The sequence below is a fragment of the Embiotoca jacksoni genome, unplaced genomic scaffold, assembly GCF_022577435.1.
Source record: "Embiotoca jacksoni isolate LCO1_2020_lvr unplaced genomic scaffold, fEmbJac1.0.p SCAF_19, whole genome shotgun sequence".
Taxonomy (NCBI): Eukaryota; Metazoa; Chordata; class Actinopteri; family Embiotocidae; genus Embiotoca; species Embiotoca jacksoni.
The window spans coordinates 8,472,152-8,486,344 of NW_027185329.1; the positions used below are offsets into that span (position 1 = coordinate 8,472,152).

General features: G+C 41.9%; 1 protein-coding gene across 1 annotated transcript; it reads left to right on the forward strand.

Moving 5' to 3' along the window:
• Positions 1–315: 315 nt before the first annotated feature.
• On the forward strand, positions 316–13,269 carry kcnn1b (potassium intermediate/small conductance calcium-activated channel, subfamily N, member 1b). Its single transcript, XM_069153379.1, has 10 exons — positions 316–1,026; positions 2,586–3,644; positions 4,550–4,972; positions 5,590–5,685; positions 8,495–8,913; positions 9,093–9,234; positions 9,957–10,067; positions 10,337–10,464; positions 10,567–10,636; positions 11,136–13,269. Exons 2-10 carry the CDS (start codon positions 2,601–2,603, stop codon positions 11,418–11,420), a joined length of 2,718 nt encoding a protein of 905 aa, XP_069009480.1. The 5' UTR covers positions 316–1,026; positions 2,586–2,600; the 3' UTR covers positions 11,421–13,269.
• Positions 13,270–14,193: the final 924 nt, after the last annotated feature.

Sequence of the window (14,193 nt, forward strand, 5' to 3'; positions counted from 1 at the left end):
GCCAGGTGGAGACACGACGAGCGCAGATATAACGGGGCTGAAAATGCTGGAATATCAGATAAGACAACATCATTTATGGACAATATCAGCTTGATTTGTAAACAAAACAAAAAAAACAAAAAAAAAACCACACAGCTCTTCCAAAGACCTGAGAGTGGAAGGAAAATGTGGAGAGAAAGCGTAGCCATTCACAGGTTTTAAATGCATCGCAGATAACCCCCCAAAAAAGGAGCTTTTTTTTTTCCAGCCAACAATCAATAGTCTGTACATTTTAAAATGATATGTGAGGGATGTTGAACGTCTGAGTGGGATGTTCAGTCAGACGGGTATTGTCTTGAATCAACAGTGGTGTTTTTGAATGTATCTCTTCATCCAGTTATTGCAGAGCTGCGTTCGTCAGATCTTGCGGGACACAGCTGATGAGACCTTGCGCTCGCCGGCTTGATTGATTCCGAAGCAGATTTAAAAATGGACACTTTTGTCCTGCAGGCTCTTGTGGCGCAGGAGATAAGAGACACTGCGAAGGCCTTTGAACCACACAGCTTCAATGACAAGTTCAACTGACCTTTTTATTTTCCATTTTGCATTGAAAGCTACCAATTCCTTTTTTCTCCCTTGGCAACCTACCAGTCCACTCCCAATTTGTAGGGAAGTCTTTGAGCTTGTGTATTATGTGTGATGTCCCGCCTCAAGCCGCTCCGATGTGACGGATATCTGTTGTCTCTGCATCCCGACCTGTTGCTGCTGCACCCTCCCACTCCCTGGCCATTTGCATGGCAACCCTTTAGCAGGCCAGCTGCTGCTGCCTTTTTCTTTCTTCATGTTGAATTCTAATCATTACTTTCAAAGGAAAGCGTCTCTAAAGCTCCTTTATGAAGTGTCCGCTCCGAGAGGAGGTAGCCTCTGTCCACCACCCACTCAGACCGCTCCTCCTCTTCTTAACTCTTCTGTGCTGCGGATCAACAGCACTTTCTGTCTGTGACCTGCTTCTTCAAGTTTGGACCAAAGAACACATGGAAGAAGAAGGTAAGCATCGGCCGTGGTGTTGGTGGGGATTTATTCAGGTGGTATTTTGATTTCACAAGGAGAATTACAAAAATGTAAATGATGAATTGCGTTTAAAGCATTAAACTTCAAAATATAGGAAAACTGTTTCAATAATGTTTATGCTCTTGAAATTAATTGTAAAAAAAAAAATACCCAAGTCATAAATTGGAAGCTATAACAGTTGTCACAGTGATATCTTTAGGGATTTATATTTATTCTTCAGTTAAACTCACACCCTGTTTGCTCACCTTTTTATTTGCGGTATGTTTAACACTTACAGTTTAGCTGTATACGTGAATGTATATTATTTTGAAATTCATTTTTGTTAAACGAATTTTAATCAGATTAATTGAAGCGACATCAGGCACCAAGTGCAAGTAAACATAACGCAACTAAAAGCCTCCATCTGTTATATCTCTGATGCTCAGTTCCACTTCCAAGGTCTTTGTAGCTCATTTAAAAGATAATATTTCAAAATCATCATTTTTTTTTTTTTTTTTTTTTTCAATGTCAATAGTTGAATAACTGCTCAGTATTATTATCTCAGTCTTTCTGATTTCCATGCACAGTAAGCAAACATGAGATGTAGGGGGGGGGGGGTCACATCTGCTTTTGACAGAACGTTTCATATTCACAACCACCGGAGAAGCAATCTCAGATTAACAAATCATTGATTTTGGAGCTGTGAGAAATTGCCTTGAATAATTATCAAGCGTGAACACAGAAAGAGGAATCCGTTCGTTAAAAAAATCTATTCGATCGAATTTAATGGTTCACTTCTGATAAAGCTTTTCATCCTGAAATAAATTACTGAGGATAAATATAAAAATTATACCTAAATTAGTTTTTTTAGTTGACCATTTCCATTTTCAATTTGTTCACTTCAATTCGGAGGCAGCTTTAGATTAATGATCACAAATTTAATCAAGTGAATTATGATGTGTTAGGTTAAAATATACAAAGATGAACCCTGGGGGGGAAATCTACAGGCTCCTTTACAGTATATAAAGTAATTAAAATGTGATCTCCACCTCAGCTGACCAGCTGCGACATTAACATCATATGACCGCTAATGCATCAATATTTATGACCCGATTAAAAAAAAAAAACATGATTTTAAAATAAGCTTTCCTGCATGATAAGTAATGAAGCATATTTTGATGCCCATTTATTTGCACTTTTGCGGGTCAAATTTCGAAAGCAAAACTTTTACTTGCAGCAGAGTATTTCTACGCTGCGTTATTGTTTCCTTTATGCAAGTGAATGATGTGAGAACTTCTTCCGGCACTATTAGAGGTGGGAAAAATCTGTACACACTTAGATTCGTTTTGTTAGCCTTCCTCATTCAGGGATCTTTCCGCAGCTTAGGCTTTTTACCAGACATTCGTTTTTGGCCTTTCGTTTGTGGCCATGAAGGAAAAATGAATAGTTGCAGCGTGCACGTCATTCAGCTGTATAATCCTGTACTCAGTTGTAACTCAGGATCTTTGTTGCAATTTTGTGTGATGTGAAAAATGATGTGTGGGATTCCCTTTCAGCTCTGCAGTGATGCCATGAGGTTGATTCTGGTCAAACCCACCAATGCAACGCGAAGTCTTGATTCAACAGGTGAAGTCTTCCACGATGGGGACCATGAGCGTTGTACCTCAGGACGTCCGTCCCCTCTGACACCTTCATCCCCGCAGGACAAGACTCTGTGCTGTGTTTCGTCTTCACCCCACGAAAGATCCAATGGAATCAGTCCTCCGAGAGGTTCAGCCCAGATGTCGCCTCTGAAAACGAGAAACCTAACCTTATCGCAGCTGAGCGATCAGGACTGGCTGCTGCTTTGTGACCAGGTTAGCAGCGCAGGAGATGATTCCCCCTCAGCAGAGAGAGCAGGGACCAGTGTGGGACATTCAAACCACAATGACAGATGTGGTTGTCCCTGCCCTGGTGTGCACCCGCATTCAGAAGCCTCTAGTTTTCAGCCACAGTCCAAACAGGGCCAAGACTGCCTCTCTAGGGTTACAAGTAAGAGAAGCCTTTCTTCTTCATCACACAACCAGCCTTTCCCCCAAAGCACCTGCCAGGTTTCGCCACAGCAAACAAACCAAAGGGATCTTTTGAAGCCTGCGGCAAACCATCCAAAGGATCATTTCATGCCTCGGTGCATTGACCACGACGGTCGAAAAGAACATCCTTGCGATCATTTCAAGCTCAGAGACAGCAGCCAGGTAACTCGTCCAAATTCCTTCAACATTCCTCTGAACTCCTTCGAGTGTGCCAATCAGCAACTTCAGAAGCAGCCCGCTGTCTGTGCAGACGTCAACTGGAGAGAGCTGTTTGGTAAAGAACCGCTGTTGGTTCAGCAACGTCCAAAACAAGACTCCCCCTGCTCCATCACCGGTGGTCCAACCTGCACTTCATCTGGAGATCCCTCCGTCGTCCTCAAGTGCCGGCATCTCCTTCACAACCCCCTGACCAGCACGCCGTGGGTGAAGAGGTCGTCGACGCCAGTCAGTAACAAAAGTGTCAAGTCCTTCTCCACCAGCCAGTTTAGCTCACTTGAGAACCAGGATTTAGTGGAGGAGCGAACAAGACAGCGACAAAGCCAGGTACAGGGTTTTTCTTTCGAGGCGACTGCTTCCTGTTTGTGGGAGATCATTTTGAGGTGAATCTGGAAATGTTGGACAACTTTATCAAACCGAAGTTCTTCTACCTAAAACAAATTGAAGCACACTCTGGACAACCCGGTATCATGCCAGAAGCGTGTAATACACCTGTCAGCCCACCAAAGGATATTGTGTCAGTGTCACATTTTTGCCACAGGCATAAAAAGTATGGTGCTTTAGATTTAGCTGCTAAAAATGGTCAGGTTTCAGAAAAAAACTATACTTGGTTTGGAAAACATTTCTTTAAAAAAAATATCTGGGTGGCTTTCTCGTGGATGCAAACTCTGCTCTCCTGGATGAAAGTCCTAACTTTGATCCATCTAAACACCCCTGACCTGCCTCCTTGTAAGGACTTTGTCCCTTTGGTGCTTTGTCCCATGAATTATTCACATGACCTCCCTCTTCGACCCTGCAATGTCATGCATTCAGGTGCTTTTCGTGTGTACGCAAGGCGAAATGTGACACAGACAAGGTGTACTCTAAGGGACAGACAGGTGTATTACAGGCTTTCTCATGATACCGGGCACTCGTGGAAGTCCACCTGCCATTAAAAATAAATTTCAGCTTTGATTAAACACAATTTATATGCAATGTGTTCCAAAGTTAAGAAGAAAGTTTTGAACAAGAATCAAGAGAATTTTGTTTTGTCAACTTGAGTGACTCCACACCATGACACCATGTAAATTTGAAATGAGTAATTGACATCATAGTATGCCCTGTGTCCTACTTGAGCAAAATGTTGTCTATGTGTGTCGTAAAGGTAAAGGATACTTTCTTTTTTTGCCGTCAACGTTCACCTCACTGTCGGATCACATGCTATGTGTTGACATTCTGGCTTCCTTTTGCAGACAAACTCACAGCACCTCAGTGGCTCTAAACTCTCCCTCCCGAAACACACTCCTCCACTTCCTGACACCTCAGAAGCTGACATAATTAATGGGGATGTGCTGAGACCTCTGAGCAGCGCTCTGAGATCAAGTCTGTCAGATCTTCATTCAGGCCAGCAGCCTCTTCAGCTCCTTCACAGTGCCATCCTGGAGGACGCCTTCTCCAAAGTCATCAGAGAGGACTCCAGTAAGGCCAACTGTGAGAACCTGACCAGGGAAGAAGGTGGCGGACCACCAAAGAAGGACTTTAGCTACCGGCTGGGTCAGAGAAGAGCTCTCTTTGGGAAGCGCAAGCAGCTGAGTGACTACGCGTTGGTCTGTGGGATGTTCGGCATTATTGTCATGGTTATCGAGACCGAGCTGTCCAGAGGATTTTACAGCAAGGTGCTTTTAACATGTTTATACGGATGCACAAAAAAGGGCCACAATACAATAGTCTCATGGTGTGTTCTGGAGCTTTGTACCGAACGAGACCTGCTCACCTAATATGTTAACAACGGGGCATATTTACTTATTTACAGATATTTACTATTAATGGCACACATTACTGACACACCTTCACTGCAACACAGTGGGGCACACTTCAAATGAATCCAAGTTTATTTAATAGGATAAACCCCTTGAGATTTAACCCAATCACTACATAGCAACAGGGAAGTGACGAAATGAAATACAAAAAAAAAATGTATCTCCATGGTAGCGTATGGACAGAAAAACTGACAAAAAACACATGCATTGATTACAGAAGACCTGGAGGACAGTACAACCACATGGCGGCCAACAATAGACAGTAGAGTGTATCACTCAGTCACACCATCAAGTAGGCCTGTAGAGAATAAACAGTGACGGCTTCAATGAAGCTGATGCCAACATAGCAGCTGTCACATGTGACCTTAACAACTAATTTTCAGAAAAGATGACCTACTGGTTTGTTTGTACTGCTCATTCATTGCATCTTCACAACAGGCTTCACTCACCGTGTTTATGTTTTTTGTCTCCAGGAATCCATGTATTCATATGTACTCAAAGGCCTCATCAGCTTTTCTACTGTCATTCTTCTTGGACTCATTGTGATGTACCACGCCAGGGAAATCCAGGTATGCACATGAATGAACAAGAACAGTTCATTCATTACATCAGTATCGCATAACATTTCAATTCAAGGGCCTATTCCCAAAGCTTCCAGCTGTGTCTCGCAGCCAACTTCAACTTAGTCACGACATGATTGAAAACCTGGGACCGGTGGATGTTTATTGGCCTTGATTAAACAACTTTATTTTGCACATTGCTCTACAATGAGGAAAATATTAACTAAAATAATAAATGTCTAAAAAGTAGATTTTGACTCGGTGCCTGACAATTAGCTGAAAAAAAAAAAAAAAAATTAAAACTGCAAGCAGTGATAACGGGCCCTCGCACTCTGTGCGCTGCCTCCCCGAAGCAGTCTCCCAGACGTGCAGCGTGCGTGGGACCTCACATCCCCGCTTAAAGTTGCTATTTTTGTCTCGTTTCCTGTCTCTAGTAGGGGGCGCTATGACTATTGACGGAATGTTGGAAAAATTACTCAAGAGGCTTGGTTCAAAATCAAACATATGGGACATTTATTCTTGCAAGAAGGAGCACATACATGCACCCTCAAAGAGAGGTGTCCAGCATTGCCCACTTCACTCCTCGTAGGGCAGCTTTTTGTAAGTGTGACAAACAGTTGACAGTCACTCCCATTCTCTTTGTATCTGCTTTCGTATGGTAATTCACAAGATAAGGACACAGGGGAGTCGTCAATTAGATGCGGAAAGTAAAACAAAAAGGGAATCACTTGCAAAATAAAAGAGAAAAACAAGAGACTTTCCGGAGCCCCAATGCAAACAAAATGAAGAGACAAATCTTTTTTTTCCATCATATCCCTCCTGTTTATACAAAGTATAACATAACATGTACATTAAAAGGAAAAAAACAAAAAACAAAAGAATCATCATGAGGAAAATCATTAATCACACAATTGTTGTTGTTTCATAAGGGGGTGGTGGTTCAGTCATCAAACAAAGGGTCGCTCTAAGGCCGCAGGGTCCTATCCTCCTGAATGGATGCCATGTGATGCTGTCTGGGGCCATTTTAGCTGTACTGTCTGATCACAGATATACCATAAATAAGCTCACCAGAAACTAAACCGCCTGGGTGTTGTTAGTTTCTTCACTGGTTTGAGACAAGTACCCCTATTGGTATCACCTCCCTTTGTAGCCAGACTTCACCACAGGGGAATGCCGGCTTACTTAATCTGGTATGTCTGTGTTATGTGGTTCAGGCAAAGGTCTCATCCTTCTGCAATGGCTGAGGTGTATTCAGGCCCGTTCAGCAATCTGCACCTATATATTGATTACACACCATGACAAGGCACTTTTCGAGACCATAAAACACTGACTCATGCCGTGAGGCTTCACAACACTTTCAGAAATGGATACAGGTTTGAGGTTGTATGTATGTACAGTCAGCAATCCCAAAAATGCATGACAATGTTTCTGATAAGACAATTTTGCTACTGTCTGTTTAAGTCAGACTTTTTGAAAAAAGTATTGTAATTTGTCACAAAACTTTGAATGTTTAAACCATCAGATTTTAAAATGTTTGAGTAGTTTGTAAAGCCATATGTTGTAAATGTTTGGTTTATTATAGATACCATCCCTCCTGTTGAGACATGGTTTATCCCATGGCTCAAAAGGGCCACATATCTATATAAACTTTTTTGGGAGTATCAGCTTGCCTTCCTGTCATCTCCATAGATCATCGTCTTTTTGTTGTGCTTTATTTCCCTTCCCTCTCATTTTTATTTTCTGCATTCTCTTTTACCTTCTTTTTTCCTCTCCTTCTCCCTTTCCATCCCTTTTCTCCTGTTCTCTGCCTCTGTCAGCCATGCCCTTGCTTCTTTTAAACCTTCTTTTTGTTCTTTTTTTTTTTATTATTTCCCCCACACTTGCTCTCTATCTTCTCTGTCAACTCTCTACATGCTGTCGCTGTTAGTTTTCCCTTGAATCCGTGTTTCTTTTCCCATTTTTAAAAAAATATTTTATGTTATCCGCACCTTTTGAGTGCATGCATTTTACGTCTCCCTCCAGAGGTATCGCTTAGATCTTATTACAGCATGTCCCCATTTTTGTTATCTGTGAGCCAACCAGTTTGTATGGAGTTCACCCGAGCAACTGGTCTTTATACAGTGTACCGTTAGGTTTCGGCCCGCCTTTACACTTGTAGGACACTCACGGTATCTAATTATTTATTTATTTTAATTTTCTTATAGTTCCCTGTAGGTCCGATCGACGAAAACAAATTCATGATGCCGAGACACTTTTCGGTACATCTCGGTGTGATACACAAGTCCAACAAATTTGGTGCATGTAGGTGAAACTAGGTGCTGGAGCTGCAGTTTAGAGGGTGCTGGCGAGCCGTTTGGCCACGCCCACTCTCAAAACACGTATCAGATGTATTGTCTCACCACGCCGGATGTATGTGACACATTTCGTGAGGTTGATACTAATGATACTACGCTGTTTGTTCAGTGTATTTTTCTTACAAACAACTCAATTAAATAGATAGTTTTGTCATCCTGGGGCAAATCCCCATTTTCTTTTCAAAATATCATCACGCAATGAGCTTTTGAATACATGAAAGAATGCATTGCTGCCTTGGTTGGATCAGTTGACTAAAATGCATGAATAAACAGCATCAGTAGTTAGTAATCGTCAGTAAACTGTCTCTAGATGTTATCTTTGTACTGACTTAGTGTGAAATTACGATCATCCAAATCAACTTCAAACAAAACATGATATAAAACTACAGTCCAAACTATCATTCATTCATTAATCTTCAACAATCATCCATCGCCCTACAACTCTTATCGGTCTTCCTCTGCAGCTCTTCATGGTGGACAACGGGGCAGACGATTGGAGGATAGCAATGACCTTTGAGCGGATCCTATTTGTTGTATTGGAGCTCCTCGTCTGTGCCATCCATCCGATCCCGGGCCAGTACGTGTTCACGTGGACCGCTCGTCTGGTCTTCAGCTACACAGCATCGGTGGCGGATGCTGATGTCGACATCATCCTCTCCGTGCCCATGTTCCTGCGCCTCTACCTGATCGGGCGGGTCATGCTGCTCCACAGCAAGCTCTTCACCGACGCCTCCTCACGCAGCATCGGGGCGCTCAACAAGATCAGCTTTGACACTCGTTTCGTCATGAAGACTCTGATGACCATCTGCCCCGGCACAGTCCTGCTCGTCTTCAGTGTGTCCTGTTGGATCATCGCAGCTTGGACTGTGCGCGTGTGTGAGAGGTATCAACTTCAAACTTCTCAATCATTACAGGCTTGTGTGTTTTCTAAGTCATTCCAGTGGACAGTGGATAATAATTCATTAATTAAACATCTTCCTTGGCCTGACTGAGCACAGACACACAGCCTCTGCGCAACTTTGACACCACTTGCTGTTACAGCCAGGTGTCACGTCTCAACAGGTATCACGATGCACAGGAAGTGACCAGCACCTTCCTGGGAGCGATGTGGCTGATCTCCATCACCTTCCTGTCCATCGGCTACGGAGACATGGTCCCTCACACCTACTGTGGAAAAGGGGTTTGCCTGTTAACAGGGATTATGGTGAGATTCATACTGATACATCCATACAAGTAATAAAGGCTTGTAAAATTAAAGATATATGTATCATAACGTTTCTTTGTTGCTGCAGCTTCATCACTGAGTCTGCCAGTGTGTGTGTTAACTAACGTTCTACTTTCATTGTTGATTTATTTCTGCTCGCTGCAGCTTGATTCTTTAGATTTTCCGTTGGTGGTCTGATGAGATAGGCCTCTTATCTTGTGTGGCACAGATAGAAAATTGCTCTGGATAACAATGGCTGCAATTAGATGCACATTAGTACCCCTGTTTTGTGTCTTATCCTAGCTTTGAGGATATTAAAGATAAGGCCTTTACATCATCATGAGACATCTGGTTATTTATATCCCTCACGATCCGTCAGGTTTCTGATCATCCGTATGCAGCTGTGCCTTCATTTCTCACATTTCCTGTTTTTTGTTTTTTTTTAAATCTGGTATTTACGTGCAACAGTATCCTGTCTTCTATCACAGTACTCCAGCATGTACAGGGTTTTTTTTTTAACACCAGGATAAGATGTTTACATGTGCAACATACCCAGACTCCAAAACTATCATCACAACCAGGGTACTAAAGCGCTTTTAAGCACACTCAGTATGTCTCTTGAATTCCTCCTCTGAAATGATTGTTCTCCGGGATGATTGTAATACTTCTTGCGACAGTAAGTACGTCACCACATTAATGCTAACCACTGCTCTTCTCCTCAGGGAGCTGGCTGCACAGCCTTGGTGGTAGCTGTCGTCGCCAGGAAGTCAGAACTCACCAGAGCTGAGAAACATGTTCATAACTTCATGATGGATACTCAACTTTACAAAAAGGTCTGTTTACACACACAGATGCAAATTCAATCAACATTATTTTTGATATTATAAAAGTAAAAGTTCTATCTAAAACGTGATACAGTTGAAACGGCCTTAAAAACAACCGTAATAACAGCCAGTCAACAATCTGGTGCAGTACAGTACACCAGCATGAAAAAATACAGAAAAACAAACCGAGTACAGGGCTAAAACATCACTTGCATCCTTTTGGAAACAATTGATCACATTCCTTCTCTCCTTTCTCGGCCTGATATTCCTTCTATCAGATAAAAAACACAGCAGCAAATGTGCTGAGGGAGACGTGGCTCATCTACAAAAACACCAAGCTGGTAAAGAAGATTGACCACGCCAGAGTGCGCCACCATCAGCGCAAATTCCTGCAGGCCATCCACCAGTACGTGCCAATGTATCTTCATCAGGAGAGTGCAGTGTAACTATACCCTGCATTTATCTTATTTGGTACTGAAGTGACTCTGGTTCTGGTTTTGTTCTTCAGATTACGAAGCGTCAAAATGGAGCAAAGGAAATTAACTGACCAGGCCAATACGGTCGCTGATCTCGCAAAGGTTTGTGTAGACGGTATTTCTCTCAATTTACAAAAATTTGCAAAGGAAAATATTTAAGTTTAATTGAAATTCCAAAAATAAAACAGCTTTTGTCTTGTCAGCTAATTATTGACGACAAGGTATTAATTTTGAATGCCAGAAAATATATTTTGTCAGTTGTAGTTTTAGATTCTTTTCACTGTTATTTTCAGAAAAACAGCATATTTTTAATGGCGACTCCATACTGAAACAATATTGACAATGACCCAACCTGTCACACACACGCACCTCATAACGAAGTCAACAATTACATACACAAACATATATACTGTACATACAGGCTACTATTCATACAAGTTGCATCACCAGTCTATAAACAAAGGGTTTGGACTTTTCTCCTTTTTTAAATCTCTGTATTACTTTTGAATAATTTGGAGAGTGAGAATCCTTCATCACTGAGTGTGATGAGACTGATCCCATCGTGACAGATGCATGTTTCCGTCTACGTGTTGCTTTCCAGACTCAGAACATGATGTACGATGTGGTGTCCGAGCTGCAGCATCGAAGCGGGGAGCTGGACAGGAGGATCGTGGCTCTGGAAGGGAAACTGGACTCCATCCTTCTCAGTGTGCAGTCGCTGCCTGGTGTGCTTTCTCAAGCAATAACAAAGCTACAAAAGGATTTCCTGGATGACTTGGCCTGTCGTGTACACTTCCTGTCATCCTCCCTGAGCTCCGAGTGCTGTTCAGTGCCTGCCAGGCAGCTCTGCCCAGGATCCACCACACCGGAGACACCGTACAGCTGAAAGGACTTTCTCAGTGGTTACGCTCTCGGTGGGCAATCTGTTTCCAGGCTGGGAAGGATTTTCTCATCAGGCACTCTTCTTTAAGTAACACTTTGCTGCATGTTCATACACTTACATACTGAGCGGCTCCAATGAGACAGGAAGTGCTTGTCAGGGGACTTTGGAGGAAGGGGAGAGCCTTCTCCCTTCATTTCCTCTGCTCAGTTTCACAGTTAGTCAAGGGACTGGGTTTCCCCCTCTAAATAGACGGGGAGATGCTTCTAAAGAATATAAGTATAACTGCAATTTCTCAATTATAACATTATTCAGTCCAAACAAGCCAATTCCAAGGAAGTTAAATAATCTTAAAGACATTTTGGAGGGACCTTTGCAAAGTGGTAGACCTTTGCACTTGATTTTTAGGCACCGCTTGTTTTGGATTACAAATCAAAGAACCTGCAGTGTTTAATTCAGATCTGTCCTGTGCCCTCATAATGCAGTGAGCTAAACATGTCCAACAAAGGTTATAGACAGGCTGAAGGTTTGATGTTTTTGCTTAGGTATTTCTGAAACTTTAAAAATAGCAGTGATTTTAAACCATGTATATATATAAAAAAAAAAATTCTATTTTAGCACCAAAGTAGTGTAAAATGAGTTTGTGCAGTAACAAGTAGACTATGTAAAAACAGTAAACTTAATTACATTGTGCTTCATATCAGGAAGAAGCAAAGTATTACCAGTGAAAGTTCAAAATTAAGTTAGGTGCAACACAGGATTTAACGTAATAAACATACACATTAAGAAGGAGACTAAAACGTTCAATACAAATTTAGAAGTTGCGTAACACATTGCATTAGCAACACATTAGCACCAGAAAACTAACATAGTTTGGTTAACAGTGCGCTGATCACAGAAAAACTTCCTACCACCAGACGGCTTTAATAAAAGGAGGACCTGCAGTTAACGCCCCAAGAAGGGCATTCGGAGAATAGATAAAAGACTTCTTTCAATATTTATTCATCTACGTTCCCTAAACTGTATAAAGCTGTGTGGTTGCTATAGAAACATTGCATCACCCTGAGACCAGCTGCTGGTGGCAGAATAATGTGACTAGAAAAGGTTTTTAGGGTATTAAGAGGAGCAGTGTTGATTAATGAAAGTTGATGGTCGTCTCAGGACTCTTCATCCAGAGGGTTCTTTTACCGAAGGCAACTGCAGAAAACCGCAGTGAGTGAAACTACATATCGGAAACAGAGCAGGAGGAGCAATAAAAGATTTACTGAATAATTTTAGTTGTAAGTAAGTAAGTAAGTAAGTGGAAAATGTTTTTTATGTTCTTGCACATCTGGGTTTTAGTGTTTCCTGCTCCAATATAACACTGTTACAAGGTCACGCTGAGAAAGTTCAGAAAAAGCTGGACAGATTTACAATACAAAGTAATAATGATCTCATGCCTGCTGTGATTTCAGGTCATTTGTTTTTTCATTGGATGTATAGTTTCAGATTGTCTCATTTACTTCACTCATATTAATGATTTTTCTGGTTGCATTGTGTCTTTTGGGTTTTTCTTTCTGGCATATTGCTGCTTTATGTAACTTTTATTTTTGTAAGTAATGCTTTATGCATATGTTTTACTCGACTTTATTTACACCATTGCTGTGAAACCCTCTTTTTGTGTTGCACTGACCTTAACCTTCATATATGTAGCTTATTCTATTAGTCTTATGTGAGAAGCGGCAGTTGCGTTTTAGACACGTATGTCTCTCACAGCTGATGTAGCCTACTTTTGGAGCAGTAACACTGCATTTCAAATTTATTTATTTATTTTTAAAGCAATCTATCTGATTTATTAAAATCTCTGGTAACTTTTTTTCAGAACTCCATTTTGTTGTTATCCATCACACTCAATACACACACATACACACACACACAATACAGGTAGGCCCCTGTTGTATGTTTATTTAGCAGGGCTCAATGTGACTAATGTGGACATTTGCTCTTTGAATTTCACAAAATCTCGGCCGCCTGTGTTACAGAAAGGTATTGGAGTTTAGGGAATGAATGTGTTTGTCATGTAAAAAAATAAAAAAGAAGAAAAGAAAAGCTTGAGCTCAGGATGCATGGTCACATGGGTCAGTGGGCCTCAGGAACACCCCGACCACAAGATTATTACAGTCACGAAACAAACGCAGGCGGAGGCATGAACAAGTGAAGGAGACGGCGTACTGCACGGAATATTGTAGCCTATTTGTAAAGAAATAATTTTGCAAGCAAACACACACTCGGGTCTCTCTCATGGACCCAGCTCTTCCTCGCACACATTTTCAAAATTCATTTTCAGGACTCTGGTTTGAACCGAGTCGGCCTCATCTACTTCCAGCTCCCGCCAAACTGAGGGGGAGGTAATTGCGCATCATTAATTAAAAATGATTATTTAAGTCCATCACTGGGCTCCACGTCCTTAGTTTTACATTTCTGTATGTTTAGTTTGAGGAAGGCCACTCATTCTGAAACCAAAATAACGACGCAGCCACACTTCAAACATGATAAACGGTTCGACCACTGAGGTTGTTTACCATAACCACCATCTGTCTCTCCGGGTTACCGGTTTACAACGGGGGCGGGGGGGGGGGGGGGGGGTGCCGAATAATCTCGCGATAGGTGTCCGGAGGCGAGTTGCACCCAACGAGAACATCGTTTCGCGCGCTGAGGCTAAGCTCCAGTCACATTTCAGATGGACAGCTCCGCAAGCCAATGGGCTTGAAGTAGCTCCAGGCAAGCAGCCAATAGCGAA